This window comes from Aulostomus chinensis, chromosome 18 (assembly GCF_037954235.1).
Source record: "Aulostomus chinensis isolate RoL2024-O1b breed Wild chromosome 18, RoL_Achi_v1.0, whole genome shotgun sequence".
Classification (NCBI taxonomy): Eukaryota; Metazoa; Chordata; class Actinopteri; order Syngnathiformes; family Aulostomidae; genus Aulostomus; species Aulostomus chinensis.
The window spans coordinates 22,868,671-22,895,195 of record NC_141337.1 but is presented as its reverse complement, the minus strand read 5'-3'; the positions used below and the strand labels follow the sequence as shown (position 1 = coordinate 22,895,195).

The following is a 26,525-nucleotide window of genomic DNA, read 5'->3' as shown; positions in this document are numbered from 1 at the left end:
TCGCTTATTCCTGTTCAGGGTGGTGGGGGTGGAGCCTATCCCAGCAGCCTTCCCCCTGGACGGGTCACCAGTCCATGGCAGGGCCAACACATAGAGACAGACAACCATTGGCTCTCCCAGCCACGCCTACGGTCAATTTAGAGTCTGGATTAACCTGGTCCCTCTTGATGTCTTTGGACTGTGGAGGAAGCTGGAGTACCAGAGAGAACCCAGCAGGAACAGGGAGAACATGGAGACTCACCCAGAAAGACCCCTTGCCCGAGCCGATACTCGAACCTGGAACCTTCTTGCTGGGAGGCCACAGTGAGGACCACTGCTCCACTGTGCCGCTGGTATCAGTCTACCCTTATTGCAAAGTCTTACCCCATATAACATTGAGTTTATGTTTGTTTTCTTGTCTTGTTGTACTCCCAGTAGTTTTGTGTTCAATATGAAGTCCTTCACCTTTTCCTTTGATATTGTACTCCTGCAAGCTTTCGTAGAAACCACTGGGAGTATATAATCGCACAATGTATGGGTGAAATGGTTAACTTTGCCAAATCCTTGGAACTATTGATTCTCTCAAATTTCTCTTAAAAAGTTGTTTATACTCGACAGACTGCCAAAGACCATCACAATGTGTAGACTTGCAACATAGAGTAAATGTGGATTCACCCTTCACAACTTTCTCCTGGACAATAAACTATATTAAGTCAAGTCAATTTTATTAGCTAGCTATATTAGCTATCTTTTATTTCATTTATCCCCCCCCCCTTTTTATTCTATACTTTTATCACATGTTGAGGTTTTGGACTGTAAAGAAAAGTGCTATATTTTGTTACAAATGACAAGAATTTTTCACATTGTTACCTCTATTTGCAGAGGAACGGTATTTTTACGACGCTTCCACGGGTTCACGATGACAAATCTCGCTCGCGCTGGTGTTTGTGTTTTCACTGGAACTTTGATTTATGAATGAAACCCTTCTTACAAATCTTCAGCGTACGTGATTGGTACACTTTATTATGAGCTGGTGGTCAGGACTGAGCATGTTATAACATGTTAGGATCAATGTTTGTCTGCACGACTCTTGAGTCAGTACTATGTTGTACTCTACTATTTTTATAGAGTCAATTATATCATTGGTGCAAAATAATATCAGGAACTTGTGTGATGAAATTCAACATCTACGTAGCCCTCTTCTTCTTTCACTTCCTCTGTTATCATTAAGAATATAATAATCGTAATAATAATAATAACAGCAACAATAATATGACAGAAAACATCCATGGAATCTCACCAATTTTCAGAAAATAAGAAGAGAACTTCTAGGTTGGTTGAAATGTCGTCTTTAATCATCAGTAAATACTGCACATTTCAAGCCGTAGTGCCAAAATTCTTTTAAAATACCATCTTACAAATAACAAGATAAGCGGACCAGTGTCACTATGAAATACCTGGGATGCATTTATGTGGAGATTCATTAATGAAGTATACTTTTTTATATTCAGCTCTGTAATAAATAAATAAATAGAAGACAGACGTTCCTGAAGACCTGTACTGAGCGTACATCATGTGTGGTTTAGTTCCTTTGGAGAAACATGCACAAATACAAACACACACCAAGCATCCAGAGCACCCCCCCCCCCCCCCAGCACCCTCAGCACCTGTACGGTAATGTGGGCTGTCCCATCCTCACAGGGTGCACGAACACCCCTCCCAGGAGGACCCTCTCCCCCCAGCCCAGCAGCTTGTTGAGGGTGAAGCTGAGCGGCGACAGCAGGCCTGGCTCCTTCCTGTGGGTGGCGCTCTGATCCCCGTGAGGCTCCTCAGCTTGCCTGCAGGAGCCAGTGCTGCTCTGTGTCTTTGCCTCAAGCTTTTCTCTCATCTCAATCTTGTGGACAGTTTTGGTTGTTGCCTGCTGGCTGCTGCTTGCCGGGGAAGGGGGGCAGACTCCTAACGGGGTCAAAGAGAGGCTGAGGCTTTTACGTTTCTCTAAAAGAGAAACTGCGGCTGTTGGGAGTTGTAGTTGTACGGGCTTTGGTGCTGGTTTAACTGGCTCACAAGGACTCAGATCTGACACCTGCTGATGATCGAGAGTCCAAAATGTCCCTGACAGCTGCCGGTTCTCACCGCCATCTGAATGTCTCTGCTGTGTTCCATCGCTGAGGGGGAAACTCTCAGTGTGTGCTTGCTTCACTTCTGCTGGGTCGCTGGAGACGCCGACCTGATAGTTCCTGATCTGGCCGGTGGGAGGGCAGCTGTCATAGATGGATGGAAGGTGATTGTCCACGGTGATGTCCACGCCTGCGGGGGCCTTCTGGCTCAGGGTGCCCTGAAAGTGCTGCAGCTGACCCAGGAAGTTGAAGTTTGGGGAAATTGAGGGCCGACGCTCTTTCACAAACCTTATCAGAGGAACAGATGATGAAATAATTTAATCAGTTACTCGTACTTATTAAAATACCACAAATAGACATGAATATAATCACTTCATTTGCAGGTGCAAGATAATTACAAAGCATATAGAAAGTCCATAAATAAGAATTGCTGATTCTTCACATTCAAAAGTTGATTATATTCCAAAGGATTCATTTCTAATTAAATATTTTGAATCAATCATAGAATGTAAACTGACGGGCCTGATGTCTATGCTTCTTGTTGTTGTTTTTAGGAGCCGGCTACATTCCTGCTCTGATGTCATGAGAAATTTTACATTTGGATTTTTTGTTTGTTTTTGTTTTGGACTTTTAATTTGTTGATGTAAATTTGCTTTACTTTTATGGATCCCAAGAAGAGGAGCTTTTCATGGAGTTTAAAACAAGCAAATAAAACCAGGCAGTATTTATGAGCAGAATATAAACAGTGATAAGGAGGTTTGTCAGATATGGAATCTCTTCCTACTGGCTCCCATTAAAATGATACACTGCTTGTTTTGATGTGACCTGTTTGATAAGTATGTTTGGGATTTTGGTGGCTCCTATCAATATTATTGATATTATCATTAAAACAATAGTGGTCACCTGAGTTTTTCAGAGGCAGAAATTTAGGCAGCGGGCTGGCCAATGACTGATATACAATACTAATATCACAGTGCTTTTTTGTTTTGCAATTGATACAACACAACAGCGAAAGCGTACAGTTTTTTGCAATGATACCTCAAATATGAGTCTAATACCAAGTTCAAAACATTTTACTGTTCAACAATAAATGATGTTATTGTCCACAATGGCCTGCACACCATGTTCACATGGACCAGTATTGGCTAGAAGATTGCAGGCCCTTCTATTTCATGATAATAAACCAGAAAAAAAGACCACATTGCAGTTTGCTTTTTTTTGTTTACAAGCCTGTTCATACCAGAGATGGATGCGATGCCTGGCTCAGATGTGTGTATGCGATGTGTGTGCATGATGTGTGTGCAGCTGGACCTGTAAGCTTGATCCAGGTCCATCCCCAGGCTGTACATGATGTAAGCTACAGCCAGAGCCGGGGAACGAGATATTCCTGCAGCACAGTGCACCAGCACCGAGGCGCCAGAGGACATGGCCGCATCTGAACAGACAGGGAAGGGTTGGTGAGTCCAGTCAGTTGCTCATAGCTCTTTAACACAAGTAGCATGAGTATTCAGCAGCACAGGCACATGTGAAGGCAAAGGTTGTGTTTGCGTGTGCTGGTGGTCCTGACCGATGAAGTGCAGCGCCTGAGGGATCCAGGGCAGCAGGTCGGCCCACAGGGAGTCATCGATGGGGATGCGAAGGTATCTGGAGTGGGGCAGGAAGGAGGGCCGGGGGCTGCAACGACTCACATTCAGCACATAGGAGATACCCAGAGAGGCGAGTCTGTCCTGCACACACACGCACGCACGCACGCACGCACAGACACACAATGTAAATATTGTGAAAAAATGTTATTTAAAAAAAAGTTATAAAAAGCATTTACAGTAAAAGGAAAATAGCGAATGCAGGATTTTTCAAATGTGATGGAGTATTTTATTAACTACTACTACTAACAAAACTTGACAATCGTAACCGGGCAGTTTTCTTCTTACCTGCGTCACATCCCTCTCTGCTCCCAGGTAGAGCCTCGGCAGGATAAGAGACAGAGGAGGCCGCTCGGCTTCTCCCCCTCGGGACCAGACCATATCTGCAGCACAACACACACCATACATTTGTTGCCTGGGGTCTTGTTTCTAGCAGCGATGATACGAGTCTGAGTTGTCCGCCTGCAGCCGAGGCAGCTGCTGCACGCAGGAGCAGAGGTAACATCAAGATCGATCTAAGCTTTGTTGTCGTCTGCAGAAACAAACACGATGTCTTTGCAGGGAATTGCGCTGTCTATCATGATGTCATCTGCTTCTACATCCAAAATCAGTAGCTGCGTATTTAAATGTAATAAAATATAGAAGATAAATTATAGGCTCAATGAAAAAAAACCCCACACTATCTTCATACGCTTGCAGCTTATTTTGTTTCAGCGAAAAAAGAACCAGAATGTTTTCAAAATGTTCTTAGTCCGCTGCAAAAAAGTGATGCAAATATCTCATCCACCCCCCGGTCCTCTTCATCCAGTCTCCTATGCTGTCATTTTATACTTTTGACGACTCTGTGCCCCCGAGTGAGAAACAGGGTGTCGTCTGCTTTGCAAACCTACAGTCGAGGATAGAATGAATAAAACGGAACACTCACTTTAACCGCGTTCTTTTCTTGGTAGAAGCCGCAGGTCCCGGGGACTCGTTCAGATCTCAGTCGCTGCTGCGTCCTCCTTCGGCTCCCTGAGACTGACTAGTTTACAAACGATGAGCTCATCCTCTTTCCAACAATAGCTGAACTGGATGATGTCATCTTTAGCCAATAGGCGCCTGGCTAGACATCCACACGCGCAGTCGCACCTCTCCACCCGGCGGGGATGGAGGAGAAACCAGCAGCTGATGCCTTCAAAGTTCGGCGGTGCTGTCTCATCATCGCCTCTGGACATCGATATTTATCAGGGCTGCTGGGTTTTGCAAAAGTTCTGCCCTCTGCAAACGCATTGATACAAACTCTGAGTCCTGCCAGAGACGCAGAAGCGCTGTGAGCCGCCTGAAAACCCAGCGTCGGGCGCTCCGTCATTTCAAATTCAAATGTGTGCGCTATATTAGGTTTCCTTTTTGCAATCCTGCATGATGCAAGGCAGACCAGTGCACGCGCGCGCGCGCACACACACACACACACACACACACACACACACACACACACTGACACTCCTACTGCACGCAAACACCTCAAACTGAGGCCAGTTTTATTCATGCTAGATTTAATCTGTTGGTTTCTTCAATCCAGCATTTTGCAAATGATGGTCTCATTCAGAGTCAGTGATGAAAGCTGTATATTCTCAATAAAAATATTTACCCCACAATATAATATAATTCTTTGATAACACGTTGCAATATTGCAAAATAATCAATCACGATACATCACGATATCTTTAAAAATATTTTTCTCATGTACTTAAACTGTATGAGTATGTCAGCGTCACAGAACTTAACAATGAAAACATATACATCAGAGTACACACACACACACACACACACACCGTCAGGATCCAATTGCTTATTGTCCCTTCAGACACGTGACAGTGCTGGTTCCAGCGGAGTAAAACCGCATCTCATTAGCATATTACCAGCACACTGACGTGGTGGAACAAGGTAACTCGTGGGATCAAAATAACTAAATCAAGAGAATGTCATACTTAAAAATAAAAAGCATTCAAACATCACTTCATGCTCACATTCTCTTCTTTGTCAGGCCACTCCAAGGCCCCGCACCAGCGCTGGCATCGAGCCCTGCGCGGTCTGTTTCATTCACCTGAGCGGCAAGGAACTCCCAGACAGACTGACAGGTGTATATTTAATAGAACCGATAGGAAACTAATGTAGTCCAATTCTGTGCATCATATTTTGAGTGACAGGTGGGGAAAGGTCTGCAGACACGAAGCGTCACATGCCACTCAGTGTGACGTCAGCAAGCAGGGGGCGGGTCTTGGAGCTGCTTCTTGTCGAGTGTCTTTAGGAGTTGGCTCCAGTCCGAGGCCCCCTGAAGACGCTGACCCGGGCTTCCTCGTCCAACTCCTCCATGATTCGCTCCTGTTTAATGGAGAGGATGGTGTAGCTAACTGGACGACAAAGAGTTAAAGGAAAAGGTGATGACGCGGGCAGCGCCGCACGTAGATATGTGCAGTTCGCGGTTATGCGCTTTGCATGCGATATAATTGTATTCATTACTTCTGAACTCGATGAAGCAACAGTGAAACATTGCTGTTTAAAAAGAACTTAAATAACTGTTAAAATTATTTGAGTTGCTGGGGGAGATACTGGTGAGTTAACGCTGACTTTAGCAATAGTATTCTAGCGCCACCCAGTGGACAAGTACTTCCCATGCCTGAGTGATTGTATTAATCCTGACAGAAAACATATTACAAATCCATCCATCCATCTTCCACCTCTTATCCTGCTAAGGGTCACGAGGTGGCTGGAGCCTATCCCAGCAGCCTTCAGGTGAGAGGCGGGCTTCACCCTGGACGGGTCTTTTCTTTCTGTCTTGAATTTATTTGATCTCCCGTAGGAGAAACTTGTCCTGGAGGACAGGCCCCCCCATGCTGGGTCACCAGTCTATGGCAGGGCCAGCACATAGAGACAGACAACCATTGGCTCTCCCAGCCACACCTACGGTCAATTTAGAGTCTGGATTAACCTGGTCCCTCTTGATGTCTTTGGACTGTGGAGGAAGCTGGAGTACCAGAGAGAACCCAGCAGGAACAGGGAGAACATGCAGACTCACCTAGGAAGACCCCGTGCTGCAGCCGGGGCTCCAACCCTGAACTTTCTAGCTGGGGGGCCACAGTGCTGACCGCCCATATTACAATTCCAATGACTTCGAATCTAAATTTTACCAACTATTACAGGAACCAGACAGTCGCTACAATCTTAGCCTGCATTCCTATATTTTGCTTATCATGTATCCGTTTAGTAGCTCAGCTGACAGGAAGGATACAGATGCCGACCACGAAGGCTCCGATGGTCAGGCCGGTTACCAGGTTCCGGCTGCGGATCCGATCTGCGTTTTTCCTCCAGTAAAGGAGCTCCTGTTGGCGGCGTAACAGCTGCTGCTGCGCCGCTGCTGATGCCGTTTTAGCGGACACATTTGCTGTTCTCTCCTCCATGACTTGTTTGGTAATCAAACACCTGACTTTGGCATTTCAACCGGAACTGTTCTTCCTCTAGAAATGAGTGTAGCGCCACCTATGTCCCGAGTGACGTCCCCTGGTGCAGTCCCATAGACCCGCGTTCAGTCTGCACTCGCCTGCGTGCGCCATCACATGGACAGATGTGCTACTGCAACCGGCTCAGACACAGGAAGTAACTTGGGAGTGCCAGTTCCGCTGTATCCGAGCGTGTGCACGCCTTCTGATATAAATGCGGGTTGCAACCACGAAACTGAAGTGATAATATTGCATGAGGAATGTCAGTTTACTCGCTGCGTCTGATATTTTTTATAAAATAAAACTAGTTTTTGTGAAATGAGAATTCATTGAAATATGATAGGATGTAAAAATATTCTATAAATGGACATGACATAATTGAGGTCGATTTCTTTTGGCCAGCAAATGCAACTGAAGGCTTTCTGTAACGATAGTTTTATAAAAGCAAAACAAAACGAAAGTTTCAAGGACAACCACAAATTCATTAAAAAACAAATCCTTGAAAGAAACCCCAGCTGTATGCATTCACTCACTCTCTCTCTCTCTCTCTCACACACAATTTCACACCACACACTACAATTGTAAGGACAAAAAAGCAAACAAAAAGTTTGCTATGTTTATTTTTAGAGTGATGGTACAGTAACTGCATGGCCCAGCTTCACTTCCTGGGTTTATTTGTAGCTTAGTACTGAAGTGTCAGATCAGAAAGTTTTATTAAACTCGATGTCAGGCTTTCCAAGTTAAATGTCAAGTGACTTGTGTGTCAGGAACCCGCCTGCCTGTGTAAACAAACACGAGTGAACCAAGTGAACTGCCAGGGCTTCCTGATGGTCTGTCTGCGGATGACGAGATCGGTGCAACTCCATCTTCATGTGACGCCTCAAAAAAAGCCCAAACTGACAAAAGTATCATAATCAACTCATAAATTGAAACCTGAACGTAAGTCTTTATTAATTTAGGGGGAAAAAATGCTATTCTATTACTGAAAACAGCACCTAATCTGAATTTGTATTCGCTCTGAAGCGCTTTACTGATATTATTCTAACAGATCAATATTCCCTCAGGCATTCAGGTACACAGGAAGACCAGCTGACCAGCTGCCATCAGGGCTGGTAGGACCTTCACCTTAGAGCCCCAACCCATTTATTTCACTTTTCCAAAATCCAGAACAGAAAGATGCTGGGAAAAAAGGTTCGATTTGTCACGATCTGTGCTTGTGAATGAGTCTGACAGGATAACGCAGATTAAATGAGTGCTAAAAGTACTGGGAGGCGGAAGAATTTTTTTTTTTTCAAGAACTCAAAAGCTGAGGCAGAAAAAAAGAGTGTGTGTGTGTGTACATATGTATATATACATATACATATGTACACACACACACACACTCACTCTCTATTTTCTGCCTTTTAGTCCCTTGCAACCACAATGCTATTTGCTGGTATTTCAATCCACTGCCTGAGCTGTAAATCCGGGTATCTTTCTGTAACAGACTTTCTGTCCCAAAAAATTGTAAACCAAAGTGGCGATAACCCGGTGGTTGGTGAGTTCTTTGTTTTCACGTCACCATTTTTCGAAACCAAACACCAAAAACACCAACTTAATATGGAAGAAAAAGGAAAATAGAGAGCACAAGCTACTTAGGCGTGGATCCAGTAGAAATGCCACTCATGTCTTAGTGCTACATTCTGAGCTGAGCTCTATTAACTGGAGGTCCATTTTTAAAAATAGATATAATTTATAGCTTGTCAAGATGCTCCCAATGCTACATATGTCAAAGCCTCCACAACACTGTGTTCATGTTTCAGTGGAGGAGGAGAAGGGATTTCATATTTCAGGGTTTAACTGAAGGAACCCTTAAGAGTCTTTGAGCTACAGTGCAGAAGATTCTCCAGAGATGAGAGCTGCACAAGTAACAGTTCGGTAAAGGCGGCTCATGGTCCAGTGGCAGGTGGGGAGGGCTTCTGGGAGGCGGGGACAGGGGAGGCATGGAACGAGTCATGGAGATTCTTGGCATACTCCACCAGCGCGTAGGAATCTCTAATGTCTGTCAGGCCGAACCAGAACACAGTCCACACGCCATTAACAAAGCTGCCGTCACAGTGTTTGAAGTACCTGGACAGAGAGACAGAGACAGAGAGATCACGTCAACCATCACGCTTCTGTTGGAGATTCATGTCATGACCATTTCAACCGCCTCAGCTTGACAAGAATCAAGAGTTTTTACGTAGTTCTGAAAGCTTTCCTCTTCCTAACTTAGCCTTGCGTCATTGATGTACCATAACTGAGCTGGTGTGTGTGTGTGTGTGTGTGTGTGTGTGTTCAAGGGATATTTCACTCTAAAAGTGTCATTTGCTTCTCAGGTGCTCACACTTCGATGCTTCGATGTAACAAAGACATTAGTCATTGCATTTTTCAAACGTGACACGCACACTCCAACTACTGGCTTTGCCAGTTGCTGAATGGATTCCAATAAAATTCCATTTACAACAGTGTTTGAATGACAGAAGCATGACTGTAAAAAATTGACAAACTCTTCTGGTGGGATTTAGCCTGAAGAGTCAAGTATAAAATCATGCTAGCAGCTCTGTCATTACCTTTTCATCTTGGGTGCTTGTGCTTATTCATGTTTCAACACGTTGAGAACACATTGAACTACAGGCATTTTAGTGCACCACCGGCTTAACACTGAACATGAGGCTGTGCTTAGATGCAATGCTTTGAGCAAATGCTAACGGCACGCTAACATGCTAAAACTGTGTAGTATTTTTGTCTACCTAAAGTTACTGTGATAGAGTGGATCATGTGAAACTGGTTGAATAATTTCATGTACCAACAGGCACGTCTGTGTTAGCATTAAACACAAAGTACTGGCTGAAGGGAATCTCACTACTTTAGTAGGTACCTTTTCTTTTTATTAATAAAATGAGCGAAAACCTCAACCTGCTGGCAAAGCGCAAACAGTGAAGTCATAAGAATTCCTCCTCAGGGACCATGGATCTCTCCAGAGCCACAAACACCAACCAACGTTTTCATCCCAAAAAATGCAGAAGAAAAATGATTATTGAGCGAATAAAAAGATTTGAAAAAACAATGAAACCAGCACAGTCCATGTTCAGCCATTTTACTTTTCTACAAGAAAACAACAAACCATCAGCACTGCTGGCAGTTCCAATCCTACTATGACTCCGCTTCTGCATGTCATGTTGGCATGTGGGGTACTAATATGTCATTTGTCAACCATGATTAAAAAAAAATTTGAAGAGGAAGAAAATGAAGGAGCATGGAAGCACAGATGGAGTCTGCAGATCCTCACGTAAACAGGGATGACATCACCCTAAAGGACACTGGCTCACAGAAACCATGAACTGACCTGCACACCACTACGATCTGGATAAAAGAGACCAAGACCTTAGAATGGTTCAAGGCCGGCTCAACGTTGTGCCTTCAGAGCCAGACCCAGAAAGACCCAGTGCCAGTAGTGTGTGGCTCATGTGAACCACACATAGAGGACTAAGGACTAAGATCTGGTCAGATTACATTGACTCCCTGAAGGGATGACTGTAAACCGTCTACCTGTCTGAAGGGTAATTGCTCTGTCTATCTATCTATCTATCCATCCATCTATCCATCCATCCATCGAGAGAGAGAGAGAGAGAGAGAGAGCGCAATTACCCTTCAGAGAGGTAGACGGTTTACAGTCGTCCCTTCAGGGGGTCAATGTAATCTGACCAGATCTTAGTCCTGAAAGAGTCAAGACTCTATCCATTTCCAGGTGGGCAATAGTGAAGTTCTTTTGAAGTGTAAAAGGAAAGAACCAAATATAGGAAGTGAACTCAAAAACATTAATTTTACTGGCTCACCTCACGAGTGTGGGTGACGACACTGCGTGATGGCAAAAGAAGGAGAGAGGAGGAGGGGGGGGCGAAATGGGGGAGTTTGTTTTTCAACTCGCGCTGTAAATGCATGAAGGGAAGTAGAAAGGTGACTGAATACTCTGCTGTACTTGTGCTGTTTTCCTTGACACCAACCTTTATTGGATCAACAGAGAAAGGCGTCAAGGTCTGACACCATTGCAGGATTTGTTGGAGAAGAAGTCGAGCTGGTTGATAACTCACATTTTAGTTTGGGAAAAAGTTACAACGCACTGAACACGTCCCTGTGTTTTGAAGGCACGTGGAGGACAAAATAAGACCGTGTTGCACACAGGACCTCAGTAAACATGTGCTTGTGGGATCCTGACCGTGAGTGAGTCCCGTTTGTGTCCAATGGTTGTTGCACTTGACATAGTGACAGTATGTGAGCAAACCAGTGTATATTCAAAATGCACTCAGCTGTGTTTTCAGATCAGAACAAGAAAAGTGTGTGTGTGTGTGTTACCAGGGGTTGATCTTGTTGGTGGCTCTGGACCTCCAGAATAGTTTGCCTAGATCTTGTCTGATACACTCCCATAGAATGTGGCTGGTACCCTGGCCCTGCTTGCTGCTGCTCACCACGAACTTATCAAGGTAGGGGGTGCCGCCGTTCACCCCCTCCATAGTGATGATGGCTGCTGCGGAGTAGCTGAGGAGACACCGGACACCAAAGCTTGTTTATCTAACGTAGTCACACCAACAGGCAACAGGATGACCATTTTGGTAACTGTGTTGGTGCTTTGAAAATAGAGATAGTTGCAATTACCCTTCAGACAGGTAGATGGAGTGCAGTCGTCCCTTCAGGGAGTCCATGTAATCTGACCTGAGTGTTTTGTCAAAGGATTTATTGATCAGAGCCAGAAGACGCTCCATATCAATCCCATCAAAAGAGCTGTACCTGCACACACACACGCAGATTCACACACACACACGTCACTGTAAATGCAAGAGGCAAGCGCAACAAAGTGTGTTTTCTATTAGAACAGTTCAGAATAGTTCTTACCGATGTATGGGGTCGCTGTTTTTAAAGAGCGATCCAGACCCTGGGACAGATGGACAGACAGTTACGCAATTGTGCTGAGTATTATTTGGTGTCAAAACTACCGCCTCCCATGCAGATGGAAGCACGGGGATGTCGGAAAGCTTTCCATGCATGCATGTGCACACGTGGGAAGGAAAGTCAGCGAGCCAGTCAGCAGTCTCACCTCTGTGGCTGAACAGCTCTGTCAGCAGTGTGTCAGCAGAGGTGATCACCGCAGAGGACTCGGTCGGCAGCTGATTGAGCAGTCTGGCGATGGCGGTCACTCTGTGGCACTCTGCAGCACTCAGCCATGCTGCCATGGACAGACTGGGCAGGTCGCCAGGCAATGACACAGTACCCAGCACCTGAAACACAAACAGGAAGTGTTCAGGAGGTGTACAAGTCATTCTACAAACAGTATGTTGATTATATTTATTCTACAATAGACATCTCAGATTTTCAGAAAACTTGGTGGAGGGTTTAGCATATCAACACCCACTAAATGTATGTACATACATGTTGGAATGTATGTTGCAAAGTGATGCTAAAGGTTTTCATATTTGGTGCGTGACCGTAATATGGCACTTGACACTCAAGGAGACAGTCTAAGCAGAATTAAACACAGATACACACAGACAGTCGCAGCGGAAGCAGGAGCTGGCTGCTGTACCTTGTGTTCTTGGCTGCGCAGGCCTCCAGAGTTGTTCAGGAACATGACTTTGTGGGGCTGCAGGGCTCGAGAAATCGCCGCTGTAACCTCCATGGGGTCCAGCACCACAGAGCAACCGTGTACATCCCTCCCCACTGGACAAACCAAAGGGATTGACCCGCAATCCAGACTCCACTGGAGGAGGCTGGTATCCACGGCAACAGACGGTGAAGCACTGAAGGGACGGGGCAAGGAAGAAGAGAAAGATGAAGGGTTCCCATTTACCAAAGGGTGTTAGGAGAAGACGAGGGAGGAGAGGAGGTATGGATGAAGAGAGATGTAAGAAAGAAAAGAGAAGAGGAAAAGTAGTGAAAGTAAACACATTTCTGCCTCTTCACAATTTACGCTTTTGCAGTCTTTGTGTGGTTTACATAAATTAAATTAAACCAAAATAACAAAATCGTGATTAATGTGGTATAAGACATGAAAACCCAAATTAAAAAAGTTAGCTTTGCTATCTATAGAGAGTTGCACGGATTATGTATTTTTGTAGGCTGACATGTAAGTTAGCATTGCCTTCGTTTCTATCAGGGAAAAGTCAATGGGATTTTTACATTGGATTTGGGGTTATTGCCAAAAATAAAGTCTGTGGTGTACACATACTTTTCAGACACACATTTTGTTTCACAAGATAATCATCATGAATGAGCGCCACTTTCATCATCTTTGAAGCATCAATTAAAACTGTGAGAACTACAAAGCTAACTCAAAGCTAGCAGAGGAAGAGCTACAGGTTTGAAGACTACACAGCACATCCACTAGCTTTCCTTCTGCTAAGCTAACTAGCAGTCTTCCAGACTCGGATGGTCTCAGCTCACTGATGCCCAGGAAGCAGGGGTATCTATCTTCCTGCCTGGTCCTGGATGTGTACAACTGAAATAAAAACAAAACAATAATAATCTCCTAAAGTGGAGAAGTGACAGTTTGTTCCATGAGCTGTTCATATGGCCCCCACTGGAGCAGCTGCTGCTGCTTGTGGTAACCAGTAAATGAAACCCATCAGCCCTGCTTTCACTCACAGTAGGGCAGTAACAGGCTGTTATGAGGCTCAGGCCATCACAAATGCTCATAACTGGAGCACATGGAAAAATATATCATGAAAATGTTTCCTCTCACCAGAGCTTGATGAACTAAAATGCCATCAGCAGGGGCTGTGATGAGCAGGAGCGTGCACACACACACACACACACGCGCGCGCGCACACACACACACACACACACACACACACTGGCAGCAACACAGGCTGAGAAGTGTGACAGGAGGGAAAGAGGAGGACAAGGGACGCCATTTCACCCATCATGTGATAAGAGACTGATAAAACAGGTTTGGTTTCTTTGTATGCCAAAGGTGGTTCCCTCTTGGAAACAAAATGTAACTACTTTCATATCAAGTGTGCCAATTTTACTGGGCTTGGCCTTCTTATATTCCACTTGAAGCAAGTGGCATTACAGGCTGGTTTGCTGGATGGCACAAAGGAATCAGAGAATCCTGAAGAGCGCAGGTTCAACAGCCCACTACCTGGAAGGGGTACCTGAAGACAGAACTGTTCCCTGGGTGGTCTTAATCCTCACCTGCTTCCACATACTGCGTCATGCAGCAGCAGGAAGGACTCAGCGGAGAAGAATGGCAGGACGGTGGCCGAGTGTCGCTGCAAGGCCTCGGTCAGCTGCTGGCTCCGCTCCACCAGGCCTCTGGTGAACTGGGAACCCACCACCGGTTCTGCGGCCCCCTTCTCCTCGTACCCAGACAGGCCAATAATGACCACAGGCTTCATATCCATTCGCTGCAGGAAGGAGAGGCCAAAGGCCAGGCTCTGAAGCATGTCCCTGCTGTCAAACACTGAGCTGTTCACCTGGAACAGACAGAAAACAGACCGAAGTAAGAAAAACGACATTTGTTTCTTTCATTGTCTTGACAGCAAACCGGGGCTGACGTAACTGACCCTAGAACCTCAGACTTGTTAAGAATCCTGCATCGTATTTGAAATTGTCCACATTCGCGAGTCCAAAAAGCAGAAAATTTAACTAAATAGGCTTTATAATTTTACTATTCTACCCAGTGTATCACTCAGGGAACATTCACATTGAAGTCCTCAAACAGGTCATTATTCAGTCAAAACGTCACATGTCAAACATCCCTAGAATATACAAACACAATACTTTATTTAAATTTATTTTCAATTCAGGTTTTAAATTCTTGTTGGAGTTTTGTTTAGTCTGCCATGGAAGAATCGTCAACACTCCCAACATCTTTCCCGAAGTTGTATCATTGTTTGAACGCTCACCGCATCTTACCTCTATCACGGCAAAAACCTGAGATTGGGTCGAGGTCGCTCTCTGGAACTGGGTCAACCAATACCGGGCCTCCCGGGGGTCTCCGCCAACTTCGTTGAGAAAAGCTTTCACGTCCCGGTAAATCAAATTCCAGTTGGCAGGCATTTGTCGCTCTGGGGCGGAGGGATAACCCAGCTGCTGCTCCGTCAAGGCCAAAGCCGCGGTTTTTCTTCCAGTCCCAGCCGCATCAGAGCTCGCTACACGCCGCTGGGAACGGAAGACCGTCCGCTGGTGATGGCCGCGGGTCGTAGCCGGATTGGACAGGTATTTCCCGGCCATCACCATGGCCCGGCAACCGGAGGAACCGCTGTTTACTTTGGCCATGTCAAGTGTTGAGAGTCCTGAGTCGTTTGAGCTGGCTGAAGGAAGAAATCGGTGCGCAGCAGCAGCACTCCTGAACTCCGCCGCGTGTCAGCCGCTGTCAGCCCAGCTTGCCAGTTGAACTCCAGCCAGCTCCGCTGCGTCCGCACTTCTCACGTTTCATCGGCACTGGAGCTTTTGGGGTTGATATGGAAGGCTTTTACAAAGAAAGAAAGAAAGTAAGTAATGGCTTCACTCATGAATTATAGGTTAATGGAAATTTTCAATACAATTGCATGAAAAGGAAACTGAAATTATAGCTGATGGTGTACCTTTTTTTTTTTTTAATTAGTTAGAAGTAACACATCTCATATAGTAATGTCTCCTTAGCATACATGTGGTCATTGACTGTCCACGGATTTAACTTTAATCTGCCAAATGAATTGGGCATTATGAATTTGATGTTTATCTTTTTTAAAGCCAATTTTTTTTTCCAAAAGAAATAATCGTCCCTACATATCAGCCTAGGCCTATTTGATTAAATTGATGAGTGATTTTTGCCAAAATTGACTATGACCCACATTTCATATTTAAAGGTGCCATTTGTAACACTTGCCCCCATTCTTTACCTCTTTGTCCGAATCTTCACATACTCCCAGCCCAAACCCCCACACTTTCATCCCCTTTCTCCCTTAATTTATGAAAGCAGCAAGGATGACAAAGTACAGCTGATTGACAGGTCGAGGGAAAAAAAATCCCCTTTTTGCATATAATTCTAATTGATTTACTTTTATTTAGTTTTAATGTAGTTTCAATGTAATGTAGTTTAGATCAGCTATAATTTGATTTTTAGAATATGTCAATCTGACGACAGGTTATCCTCCTTGAGCTACCTCCTTATCACAGTGGAGGAGTTTGTATATTAAGAGCTAAGTTGTCAGGGGTTTTGATGCCCCTGGTAGGGTCACCCAAGACCAACAGGTCCTAGGGTTGGGATCAGATGAAAAGTACCTCAAAAGACCCCAGTGAAGAAGTACAACTTGGATCCAAGTTTTCCCTGATGTGGGTCACTGGGGCCCCCCTCTGGAGCCAGGCTTGGGGGCAGGACTTGGTGGCAAGTGCTTGGTGGCCGGGCCTGCACCCATTGGGCCCTGCCGGGCACAACCCAAAGAGGCAACGTGGGTGCCCCCTCCAATGGGCTTGCCACCGATGGGAGGGGCTAAAGGGGAAGGGTGTTATTTGAGATGAGTGGCAGCCGCGAGCTGGTGCGTGAGGTTGAGGTCTGATATTGTCAGACTCACCTCAACGCACGGCAAGGGCTCTGGACCCAGCCCTCTCGAGAGGGGTTGGACTCTCCTCCCCTCTGGCGTTGCTGGCAGTGAGAGGCGATGTAGTACTTGTTGCCCACTGGCTCAATGCTCAATGAGTTTAACCCAGTGGATGAGAGAGTATGGAATGATGTCGATGATGTGGTCCTGCTGGCTTCATCAGGCCATGACCTTCAGCTCTCGCTGTATTGGTTTGCAGATGAGTGTGAAGCAGTCAGGATGAGAATCAGCACCTCCAAGTCCATGTTCATGTCCATGGTTCTTGCAAAAAGGGTGGAGTGCCATCTCTGGGTCAGGGATGATATCCTGCCGCAAGTGGAGGAGTTCAATTACCTTTGTGTCTTCTTCACGGGTGAGGGAAAGATGGATCATGAGATTGACAGGTGGATTGGTGCAGCGTCTACAGCAGTGATTCCCAACCTGAGGGTGAAGGCATTGCAAGTGGGTCGCCAAAAATTGTCCAGTAGTAGTGGAAATGTAATTATATAAAAATAAAAATATACAGAATAATGTTTTAAATGTTAAAACTCAGTTACATTTAAAAGGATATTAAAATGTTTAAATATTATTTTGATTTTTTTGTTTTCTTTTTCCTTCAAGTATTAGACATGACAAGCAAATGAGAGATAGGAAATTTTGCTTAAGCTGAAGTGTAAGGAAGGATAGCCCCCCCTGCCCCTGAGGTGACGGACGGTTTGGCTTAACCTTTTTGGAGCCAACTGATAGTCATTCTCCATGGCCTCACCGAATTCCTCCCACGCCCAAATTTTTTGCCTCGGCGGCTGCCATGGCTGTGCACCACTTGGTCTGCTGGTATAGGTTGACTGCCTCTGGAGACCCACAGACCAGCCACACCCTGTTGGCCTCCTTCTTCAGCCTGATGGTTCCCCTCACCTCTGGTGTCCACCAGCAGGTTTGAGGATTACCGCTGCGACTGGCCCCAGCAGCCTTATGGCCGCAGGTCACAACAGCTACCTCGACAGTGAGTGGAACATGGTCCATTCGGACTCAATGTCCCCCACTGCCCTTGGGATGTGGTCAAAGCTCTGCCGGAGGTGGGAGTTGAAGATCTTCCTGACAAGTTCTTCCGCAAGGCATTCCCAGCAAACCCTCACTACTCGTTTGGGCCTACCAGGTCTGTGTAGTGTCTTTCCCTGCCATCTGATCCAACTCACCACCAGATGGTGATCAGTTGACAGGTAAGCTCCTCTCTTCACCCCAGTGTCCAGTACATACGCCTGCAGATCAGACGATACGACTTTAAAATCGATCATAGACCTGCAACCTAAGATGTCCTGGTGCCACGTGCACCAATGGACATCCTTAAGTTCGAACATGGTGTTAGTTATGGAAAAACTGCAACTCGCACAGGAGTCAAATAACTGCACACCACTCGGGTTCAGGTCAAGCCTGATGTTCCTCCCATTCATGCCCCTCCAGGTCACGCTGTCATTGCCAACTTGAGCGTTGAAGTCCCCCAGAAAGACAATGGAGTCCCCAGTCGGGGCGCCATCCAGCACCCCTCCCAGGAACTCCAAAAAGGGTGGGTATTCTGATCTGCTGTTCAGCACATAAGCGCAGACAACAGTTGGATGGAACCAACCCTTTTGTCCACCGGGGTAAACCCCAACATACAGGCAGAGAGTCTGGGGGCTATCAAAAAACCCACCCCGACCTTGAGCAACTTCAGCGAAGGAGAGAGTCCAACTCCTCTCAAGGACTTGGGTTCCGGACCCGGAGCTATGTGTCAAGGTGATGCCAACTATGTCTAGCCGGCAACGTTCAACTACTTCCACCAGCTCCGGCTCCTTCCCCGCCAGAGAGGTTACATTCCATGTCCCAAAAGCCAGCGTTCATGCCTGGGGATCAGACAGCCAAGGCCCCTGCCTTGGCCTGCTGCCTAATCCACACTGCACCGGACCCTTCCTGTTCCTCCTGCTGATGGTGGGTCCACGGGGGGACAAGTCCATGTAAACTTTATGGACTGGGCCTGGCTGGACACCATGGGCTAAGGCCTGACCATCAGGCACTCGCCAATGGGCCCCTACCCCGGGCCTGGCTCCAGAGTGGGGCCCGGTACCCCTCCAGGCTGGGTACAAAAACTCCTAGTTCTTCTTTCCATGTGGGGTCTGTTGAACTGTTCTTTGTCTGGCCTTCGCCTAGGGCCAGTCTGCCTTGGGTGACCCTACTAGGGGCAAAATGCCCCCAACAGCATAGCTCCTAGGGTCATTAGGGCACTGAAACTCCTCCACCACGATAAGGTGACGGTCCCTGCAACTCTTCAGGCTGAAGCTTTGTATTATTACAAAATTGTCAGTTTACTACGATGAGTGTGTTTTTTCTTCCCACAGTCCTCTCTGGGCCATGCAGGCCTCCTTAATTCTTTATTGAGAAAATCTCAAGTGACATTAAATGATGTGTCTTACATCATTGGAGGGAGAGCCTCAGTCCCCATAATGAAAACAGCACGTTTTGCTATCTTTCCCTGGAAGGCAGTGAGCATAGTTGGATGATAGTGCATCATGGTCGTCGTAGCTTTTCTTCTGTTTGAGCAAAAAAACCTTTTCTTCCTTTTTTTCTGGCCAGGAGGCAACAATTTCAAAAATAACTATCCTCTTTATACTACATACAAGATTCATTTTCAATAGACCTTCAAAGTTCTCATTTACATGCTGATACATAAAGCTTTGGATGCGCTCACACAAGAACACTCCCCTATTAAGAATAAGAGACGATATAATTGGTAATAATAGCTAATAAAGGCCATATGCAGTACTAGTTAAAATCTCTCACAGACTCTCCAACACCCACTAAAGCCTCTAACATTACTCTGGTCAGCAAATCATTTAAATTCTAGAACCGTGTGGGTAAAATAAAATTTGTGTTAGAATTGTGATATAGAATTGTGTTTATTCTGAACTTTTGTTAGCATGACAGAATCAGTGTCAGGGAGGAAGAGCCGTAGAATATTTGGCCTGAAAGGTCGCATGTTTAAGGATTCTTCTCTTAAGTGACTCAGAATGTCATGAAGCAAACAATGATTCTCTGCCTGTGGTGTCCACACTTCATTTAGTTTTTGTTCATATCTCTATACGAAAGTCACCTGAAATTTTAACTTGCTCAAATATTCTTTTTCAGGCATAGAGTGGTATTCTTAGGTGGGTGGCTTTTCCTTTATAATAGAGTGTAATACACTGACAATAACATGTATTGTAGACACCACAATTTTTAATATTTTGGTCTTGATTTTTACAAGTCATAAGCAAGTTGAATAAATGAATTGAAATGATCCCAAATATCAGCTGTAACCTGTGTGAAATGAGTCTGTAATTTTGATTTATGGTCATTGTAACTGCACTGAAATATTATCATGGAGTGGGAGGCTCTATTAAAAATCCGACCTTTCCAGCCTGCCAACATTTCTGCTGATTTTCTTCTTTCTGGGTGAAATTTCCCAAATAATTCTGCTGTCCAATAAAAGAAAAGTAACAATTAACATAAATGAGTTTTTGGACACTTTTTGAAAATACATTAAAAGGGTTAATGATTAATGCTTGTTACATTTGACATTTTTCCAGATTTACTTAAATACTAGAAATACTTCAGAATATTCACATTTTTAACCTAAACTTGAATATTATTAGGTTCTTCTCCCTTTAATGTGTTTTGATAAACACCTGATGTATGCTGATAGGGCGTGGAGTAACTCAAATCTCCTCTTCTCCCTACTCTTTCCTCTCCTCCATGTTGCTGGTGGATGCAGGACTCAGAAAACCGCGAAGCCCAGCAGGAACTTGAGCTGAAGTGAGTGAAGAAACCGTGGGCTTTCGTGAGGGAGTGGCTGGACAGTGACAGGACCCTTCAGGTCTGTGCTCCTTTCAAGAATAATTACTTCTTTTTTTTTTCACGTAAGTTAGTTTTAAAAAATGCCTCGATAGCATCTGTGCTAAAGACCTCAGTCAGGGTGCATGCCAGACTGAGGTCGGACTTGGGAACTGCAGGGGATCTGAAGGGAACAGGACCGAAAAGACTCCTGGCTTGAGTGTCCAGACTAGCAGACAGAATTGTCAGTGACTTCAGGGGCCTTTGCAACAAGGCAAGTTAAAAAGCAAACGACTGCAGGCAATCAAACCAGCATCTCTCCAGTCATTAGTATTTACGTTCACATCTAAGAGACTAGAATGACCAATAACCATTTTTCACAAACTGTAATCCTTCACAAATATGAGTTCTATGATTTAGGCACGAGAACATCTGACGTTAATGACCTTTGACTGACAAGTAATGAATTTAAGTGTTTTTCTTTCAGTTGTAAATCAAAGGTCTTAATCCACAAACATTGAATAATCCAGTTGAGGAGGAGGGTCTCTACAGTCTTGTAATCTATAATTAGCACCAACCACCCAGTACATGAAAAAATTATTATTGCTCCTTTATGAAGTTTCTTCGATTTTTTTGGAATCCTTTTACAATAAAGAAACTCAAGTCAAACTTCAAAACGTTCAGAAAATTCAGGACATTCCTGCCTTTACTTTTCGCATGTGTACCATCACAATTTCAAGAATATTCCATGGTTTATGGGAAGTTTTTGCCACTCCAAGTCATTCACACTTACGCATAGAGAGGCAATGAAATCTTAAAATGTTCACACACTTCTTCACATTTTCTTCGATGAAAATCAGATTTGAAACCTTCATGGTGATTTCAGCTCTTCTCAGGTTCTGCATTGGTGATGTTGCGGTGGGAGAGAGGCTGAAATTCCTCTGTGGGATTTTTGCCTCAGTTGTCCTCAGAGCCACAAAAGTCACTCCACACACTTCATCCTGGGCCTACGATCAACCACGTCTGACTAGCAACAGCAACAACTCTACTTCCCCAGAGGGACCCCAGGCGTCTGAATCGAGTCACCAACACAACCTGACAGGTAACAAAAATCACCGTCTTATTTAATCTTGGTGCTGCAGCTTTTTTTAGAGGAAAAAGAAAAACAATAGTTTGAAAATAGGAAATGCAGTTTTAAGTGCAGTTACACAAACATAACCACAAAAATGTTCTCTCTTCATTTCTTTTCACTGTACAATGGGAGCATAAATTTACTGTTGTGAGGTCTTAAAAAGCCCCGAAGTCATGCTGTTGACTACAAAATCACATTTTGCCCCATTTAGAGTTTTTTTTTTAACTTAAAAATTTTCTCTTTATTCCTTCACTAAGTTAAGTGCTCCTCCGTACTCTTGTATGATCGATGCTTGCTTGAGACATCATCACAGCTCCCAAGACTAATAATAAGCCTGACACAAACTAAAACCACTCTGACTGACCTGCACAGTAACTTGATGGTAATTTGATAGCGGAGAAAATGTTTTTGTTTTTGTTTTTAGTTTGAAAGCTCTGTGCAGCTCAGCATGGCTGCCTTGCACATTTACAGTTCAGGTTCATCATGACTCTGTCTCGTTTTCTTCCCTATCACTGTCTCTCATCGCACTGACTTGCACTGCCCACAGGCGCGAACCCCCACACACACACACACACACACACACACACACACACACACACACACACACACACACACACACACACACACACACACACACACACACAATGTGTGGAGGTGCACGTACTGTATAATCTCCAGGAAGTGATTATGGGGTGTGAGATCAAAGGTTTTGTGCAACAGGAAAACATTCCTCCCTCTATTCCCTCCCCCGGGTAAGAAAGATGGTCAACTTCCTGGTGTTTACCCCTGACTGCCGCGGTGCTGAGGACTCTCAAACAGCTGTCATAGTTCTGAAAAGTTCAGTCGAAAAGTCATTGCCAGACATCAAAAATGACTTTTAATCCAAGTAGTAGTTTATCTACTGCATGTGTAAAAGGAGAGGAAGCACACACGCACGCGCGCGCACACAAACACACAAGAAACCAGACTGAAACACAACAGTGCTGTAGTTGATTACTAGTTAGTTTTGATAGTTGGCTTTGTATCAGCACAAGCAGCTGAAAACACTCACCACGTATGATATATGCTGAAAGTCTAAATTAGTCTAGAATTATTTAAAACACACACACACACACACACACACACACACACACTCAAAACTATTTAAAAACTTACTTAAAACAATTTAAACACACTTAATATTTCAACCGTTATCCACCACATATTACAAGGAATTAAATAGAAATGATGTAACAGTTTGCACATTTTAACTCAACAACAATTTTTTTTTAGGTATGTTTTTATTTTTGCTGTATTATGTTTGGCAAAGCATACAGCAACAGTTGCTAAAATTTAATTCAGTTGTACATATTGTCACCAAACAATTTACATAGATTTTATCTGTGAATCTGTCAGTGATTATATTCCAATATTATAACACAGGCCATTCGTGTACATACATGCTGCCTATGAGTATATGTAACTATCATAAACAATAATGTACTCTGGCTACTTTGTAACATCATCTCTAACCTTAATATTGAGGGTGCATTTATGTGTTAATACTTTTAATGTTATGCACAGTTTTATATACAGTATATTCTTTATATTTTACAAATAGCATGTTAATTAGACTAATATTCTTAATACGCCTTCCACCAGCGATAGTTGACCTTACTGGTATAAAGGTCATATTTTTAAAACAGTCAATAGTAGGAAAGGGATTTTTGTGTTTGACACCCAAGGAGGGGAATTGTAAAATACGTCTAATTTAAAAGTGAGTGATGTAAAAACAGTGTCATGTTTGAATGGAAAACAAATGTTTGTGGTTCGATGTTTTCAAAGTTAATCTCAAAAAATCAAATAAAGACTATGTTTTGCAGTGTAACTTGAGCCTTGTCAAACAGGAATTTAGTCTTGTTGCAGCATGTTACTTTGAGAACTTTACACGTTATTTACAGCACTGTCAAATGTAACAAAAATTCACAGGATTTGTGCTTAATAACTATTAATTCTGCTCCACACATCAAATATAATAAGAAAAACATGAACAGGCATTCATGTTCTTTAATAAACCGTAAATCATCTCATAATTAAAAGTGAACGCATTCGTTGTCGCGTTTACTCTCTGTTCACCATTGTCACTAGGGGGCAGCAGACACCAGCTCATTTCACTGAGTTGTGTGTGTGTGTGTGTGTGTGTGTGTGTGTGTGTGTGTGTGTGTGTGTGTGTGGCCACTACTGTTTGAAGTAGCCAACACTTGACTGACAAAACATCCTGGAGCAGATGGAGTGTCACAGCTGGTCATGTAGTATCATGGCTCAGAGGCATTGAACAGCTTTGGACGATGACATCAGCTTCAGACGCACAGGGTTCACCGCGTGATGGTCGGTGTGCGCTGCAGCTCTGGAGGGGATGGAGCCCACAGACGCTCGCCCGTGACAACACACCTGCACTGGCGGTGTGTTTGTCTGTGGCGTTCTGAGCAGAAGTACATGAAGCAACAGGTGAAACCCACATTGTGCATTTGAAGAAATGTCAAAGCATGTAAAGGCTGTGATGGAGGGAAGCTCCTTTAACCGCCGTCATCATCATCATCATCGTCATCATCATCAGCATTACAAGGGAAACAACAAGGGTCAACATTTATTGCCAAATGAAGACAGATCTTCTCTGGCTTTCCATAGCAGGACTATGAATACATCTTTATTACTTCATCCTTTACCCGTTCCAACACAGTCGATAGTTATTTATGTTGTAACTGATATTTCTTTTCAATTTGTTTACTGCTTCCATTTATATACATTTTTGTTGTATTTTTTTTTGTGTGATTTTAACTCATTAAAAAAAAAAAACAATTTAATGAACTGATTGACACTTTTTGATGATGAAACAATCAACAAATGTATCTCACCAACCAACTTGTGACACCGCGGGGTTTGGAACAGAGGAACTCTGAACTGAGAGAGACTCGTTTGGCAATTGAATATGAACATAAAATGATAGTGAAAAAGTTTATAACTATAACGGATTAGATTCTATGAATTAGTTCCGATCAATGATTTAACGTAAGACCTCAAATTAACGCGAGCAATCCTGGCCTGGGATTTAGTTTGTAAAGGGAGAGCTGTGCTCAACCAGTGGAGGGCAGCGATACACATCAGTTTAATCTAGTCTGCAAGTCTCGGTGTAAAATAATAAAAAGCACCAACGTGTCATTGAAGAAGCTCGTGGTTTTGTGAAACAATGATGGAAGCAGATGAAAAGCGTCGCCGGGGCTTGTGGGTACGTCCTGTATAACCGGGGTCGCTACTCTGAGGGTCATACTTGGCTCAGAGGAGCGACTGTTACGACCCACGCTGCCTGTGAACAGTGAAGTGTTTTTGAACACATGGAAAGTAAAAACCAAGGAAAACAGAGATCTGTCGAATAAGCATTTTCCCCCCCATATAAAATCTATTTATGATTAAAAACTAAAAGATTTTATGGGTGTTTTTCCAGCAAACCCTGACTGAAAATGATCCAATAGCAGAATACAATGCCTGTATTTTGAAGGATTGGTGGCCCTGAGGCCAGGAACGTATCACAGCAACAGCTACGATAATTAATCTAAATCTCGCTGCTCGTTGAAACGTAACTCTTCTGTGAAAGTTTATTCTCTGGTCCTGCAAATCCAAACTCTTCCCCCTCCGCCTGGCTAAGAGCAAGTCTGCGATCCCGCCTGACAGACAGTGAAGGAGGCAGCTGAGTGGTTAGTTAATCACAGACTGGATGTGGTCCCTCATCCCTCTGAGGGCGACAGGACGAATTAGAGCTTCAGAGCATCTCTGATTAGACAGGCAGCAGCTCGTGTGTGTACAAATCCATCAACAACCCCAAGGACTCAAGATGAGAATCTCCTGGACTGTAAACAGTCGGGTTGGTTGGTGTGTATGACACATGGTTTCAATACTTTTGAATAATAATAAAAAAAAAGTTGGAAAAAGCCACAAACAAACAGCGACTACATTTGAAATACTCATGTCATAAATAGAAGTTTAAGGCGTTCTGGCTGGTGATGACCATATTTTATTTTTATGGTGCAACAAAGAAAAAAGACTCAACTTTGAGCTCATTATGATTGAGCGTGAAGACGTTGCATGTCTGTAAAGAGGAGCTTCAACTGAGCATTCATGAAATGATCGAGGAGCAGGTATGAGATCATAGATGGTACATGATGTCTTTTTTGTCACCTGTTCTCTTGCCTTGTGCTGCTGTGGCATTGGAATTCTCCCGATGGGGATCAATAAAGTATTATCTTATCCTTTCTTCTGAGTGGGAGGAGTGATCACGTCGATCCCGTGGATCCTAAAAGTAGAAAAATTAGGAGCATCTCCGTGACTTGGCCAACTAAAAGTCAGCTGAATCAGCCAGTTCAGGGAAGTAAGGTGCTCTGCATCTCTGAGAACTTAGCTCTAAACACACACACACACACACACACACACACACACACACACACACACACACACACACACACACACAGAACTTCTCTGGTTCTTGTACAGAAATAAAAAATACATAAAGGGGTACAAAAACAACTTCATGAGGGTAATTCCAAAAGTGCTTAGTAGATGTAACATTTTGTTAAATGCAGTATTTTCACCAAACAAAATGAAAGAGAGCTTTGAAGCCTGGCTGACAGCTTGTGGGCACATGCCCCCCCCCCCCCCCCCCCACACACACACACACAAACAACCTCGGCAGCATAGACACCCACAAATCCCTGGCGGTGCCACTC

General features: G+C 44.2%; 3 protein-coding genes and 1 long non-coding RNA gene across 7 annotated transcripts in view; 1 reads left to right on the top strand and 3 right to left on the bottom strand.

Annotated features, from left to right (window-relative positions):
* Positions 1-1,310: 1,310 nt before the first annotated feature.
* LOC147245780 (uncharacterized) lies at positions 1,311-5,148 on the bottom strand. The gene is made up of 5 exons (XM_086185471.1): positions 4,665-5,148; positions 4,028-4,122; positions 3,664-3,823; positions 3,408-3,531; positions 1,311-2,384 (listed from the first exon to the last, which is right to left on the bottom strand). The coding sequence occupies exons 2-5, from the start codon at positions 4,118-4,120 to the stop codon at positions 1,640-1,642; spliced, it is 1,122 nt and encodes a 373-aa protein (XP_086041597.1). The 5' UTR covers positions 4,121-4,122; positions 4,665-5,148; the 3' UTR covers positions 1,311-1,639.
* Positions 5,149-5,236: 88 nt separating this feature from the next.
* coa3b (cytochrome C oxidase assembly factor 3b) lies at positions 5,237-7,277 on the bottom strand. The gene is made up of 2 exons (XM_086185472.1): positions 7,008-7,277; positions 5,237-6,129 (listed from the first exon to the last, which is right to left on the bottom strand). The coding sequence occupies exons 1-2, from the start codon at positions 7,174-7,176 to the stop codon at positions 6,023-6,025; spliced, it is 276 nt and encodes a 91-aa protein (XP_086041598.1). The 5' UTR covers positions 7,177-7,277; the 3' UTR covers positions 5,237-6,022.
* Positions 7,278-7,812: 535 nt separating this feature from the next.
* Positions 7,813-15,667, bottom strand: nags (N-acetylglutamate synthase). The gene is made up of 8 exons (XM_086185305.1): positions 15,148-15,667; positions 14,425-14,705; positions 12,815-13,028; positions 12,329-12,509; positions 12,127-12,166; positions 11,890-12,021; positions 11,590-11,772; positions 7,813-9,324 (listed from the first exon to the last, which is right to left on the bottom strand). Exons 1-8 carry the CDS (start codon positions 15,508-15,510, stop codon positions 9,144-9,146), a joined length of 1,575 nt encoding a protein of 524 aa, XP_086041431.1. The 5' UTR covers positions 15,511-15,667; the 3' UTR covers positions 7,813-9,143.
* The window catches only part of LOC147245777 (uncharacterized), a 25,727-nt gene continuing 13,526 nt past the window's right edge, over positions 14,325-26,525 (top strand). Inside the window, exons 1-5 of one of the 4 annotated variants that reach the window (XR_015110088.1) lie at positions 14,325-15,725; positions 19,953-19,972; positions 20,578-20,679; positions 21,523-21,738; positions 23,999-26,085. This is a non-coding gene — a long non-coding RNA (uncharacterized LOC147245777). Of the gene's footprint in view, positions 15,726-18,254; positions 18,358-19,952; positions 19,973-20,577; positions 20,680-21,522; positions 21,739-23,998; positions 26,086-26,525 lie in introns of those variants that run through there. The other 3 variants (XR_015110087.1, XR_015110086.1, XR_015110089.1) reach the window with 3 other exon arrangements.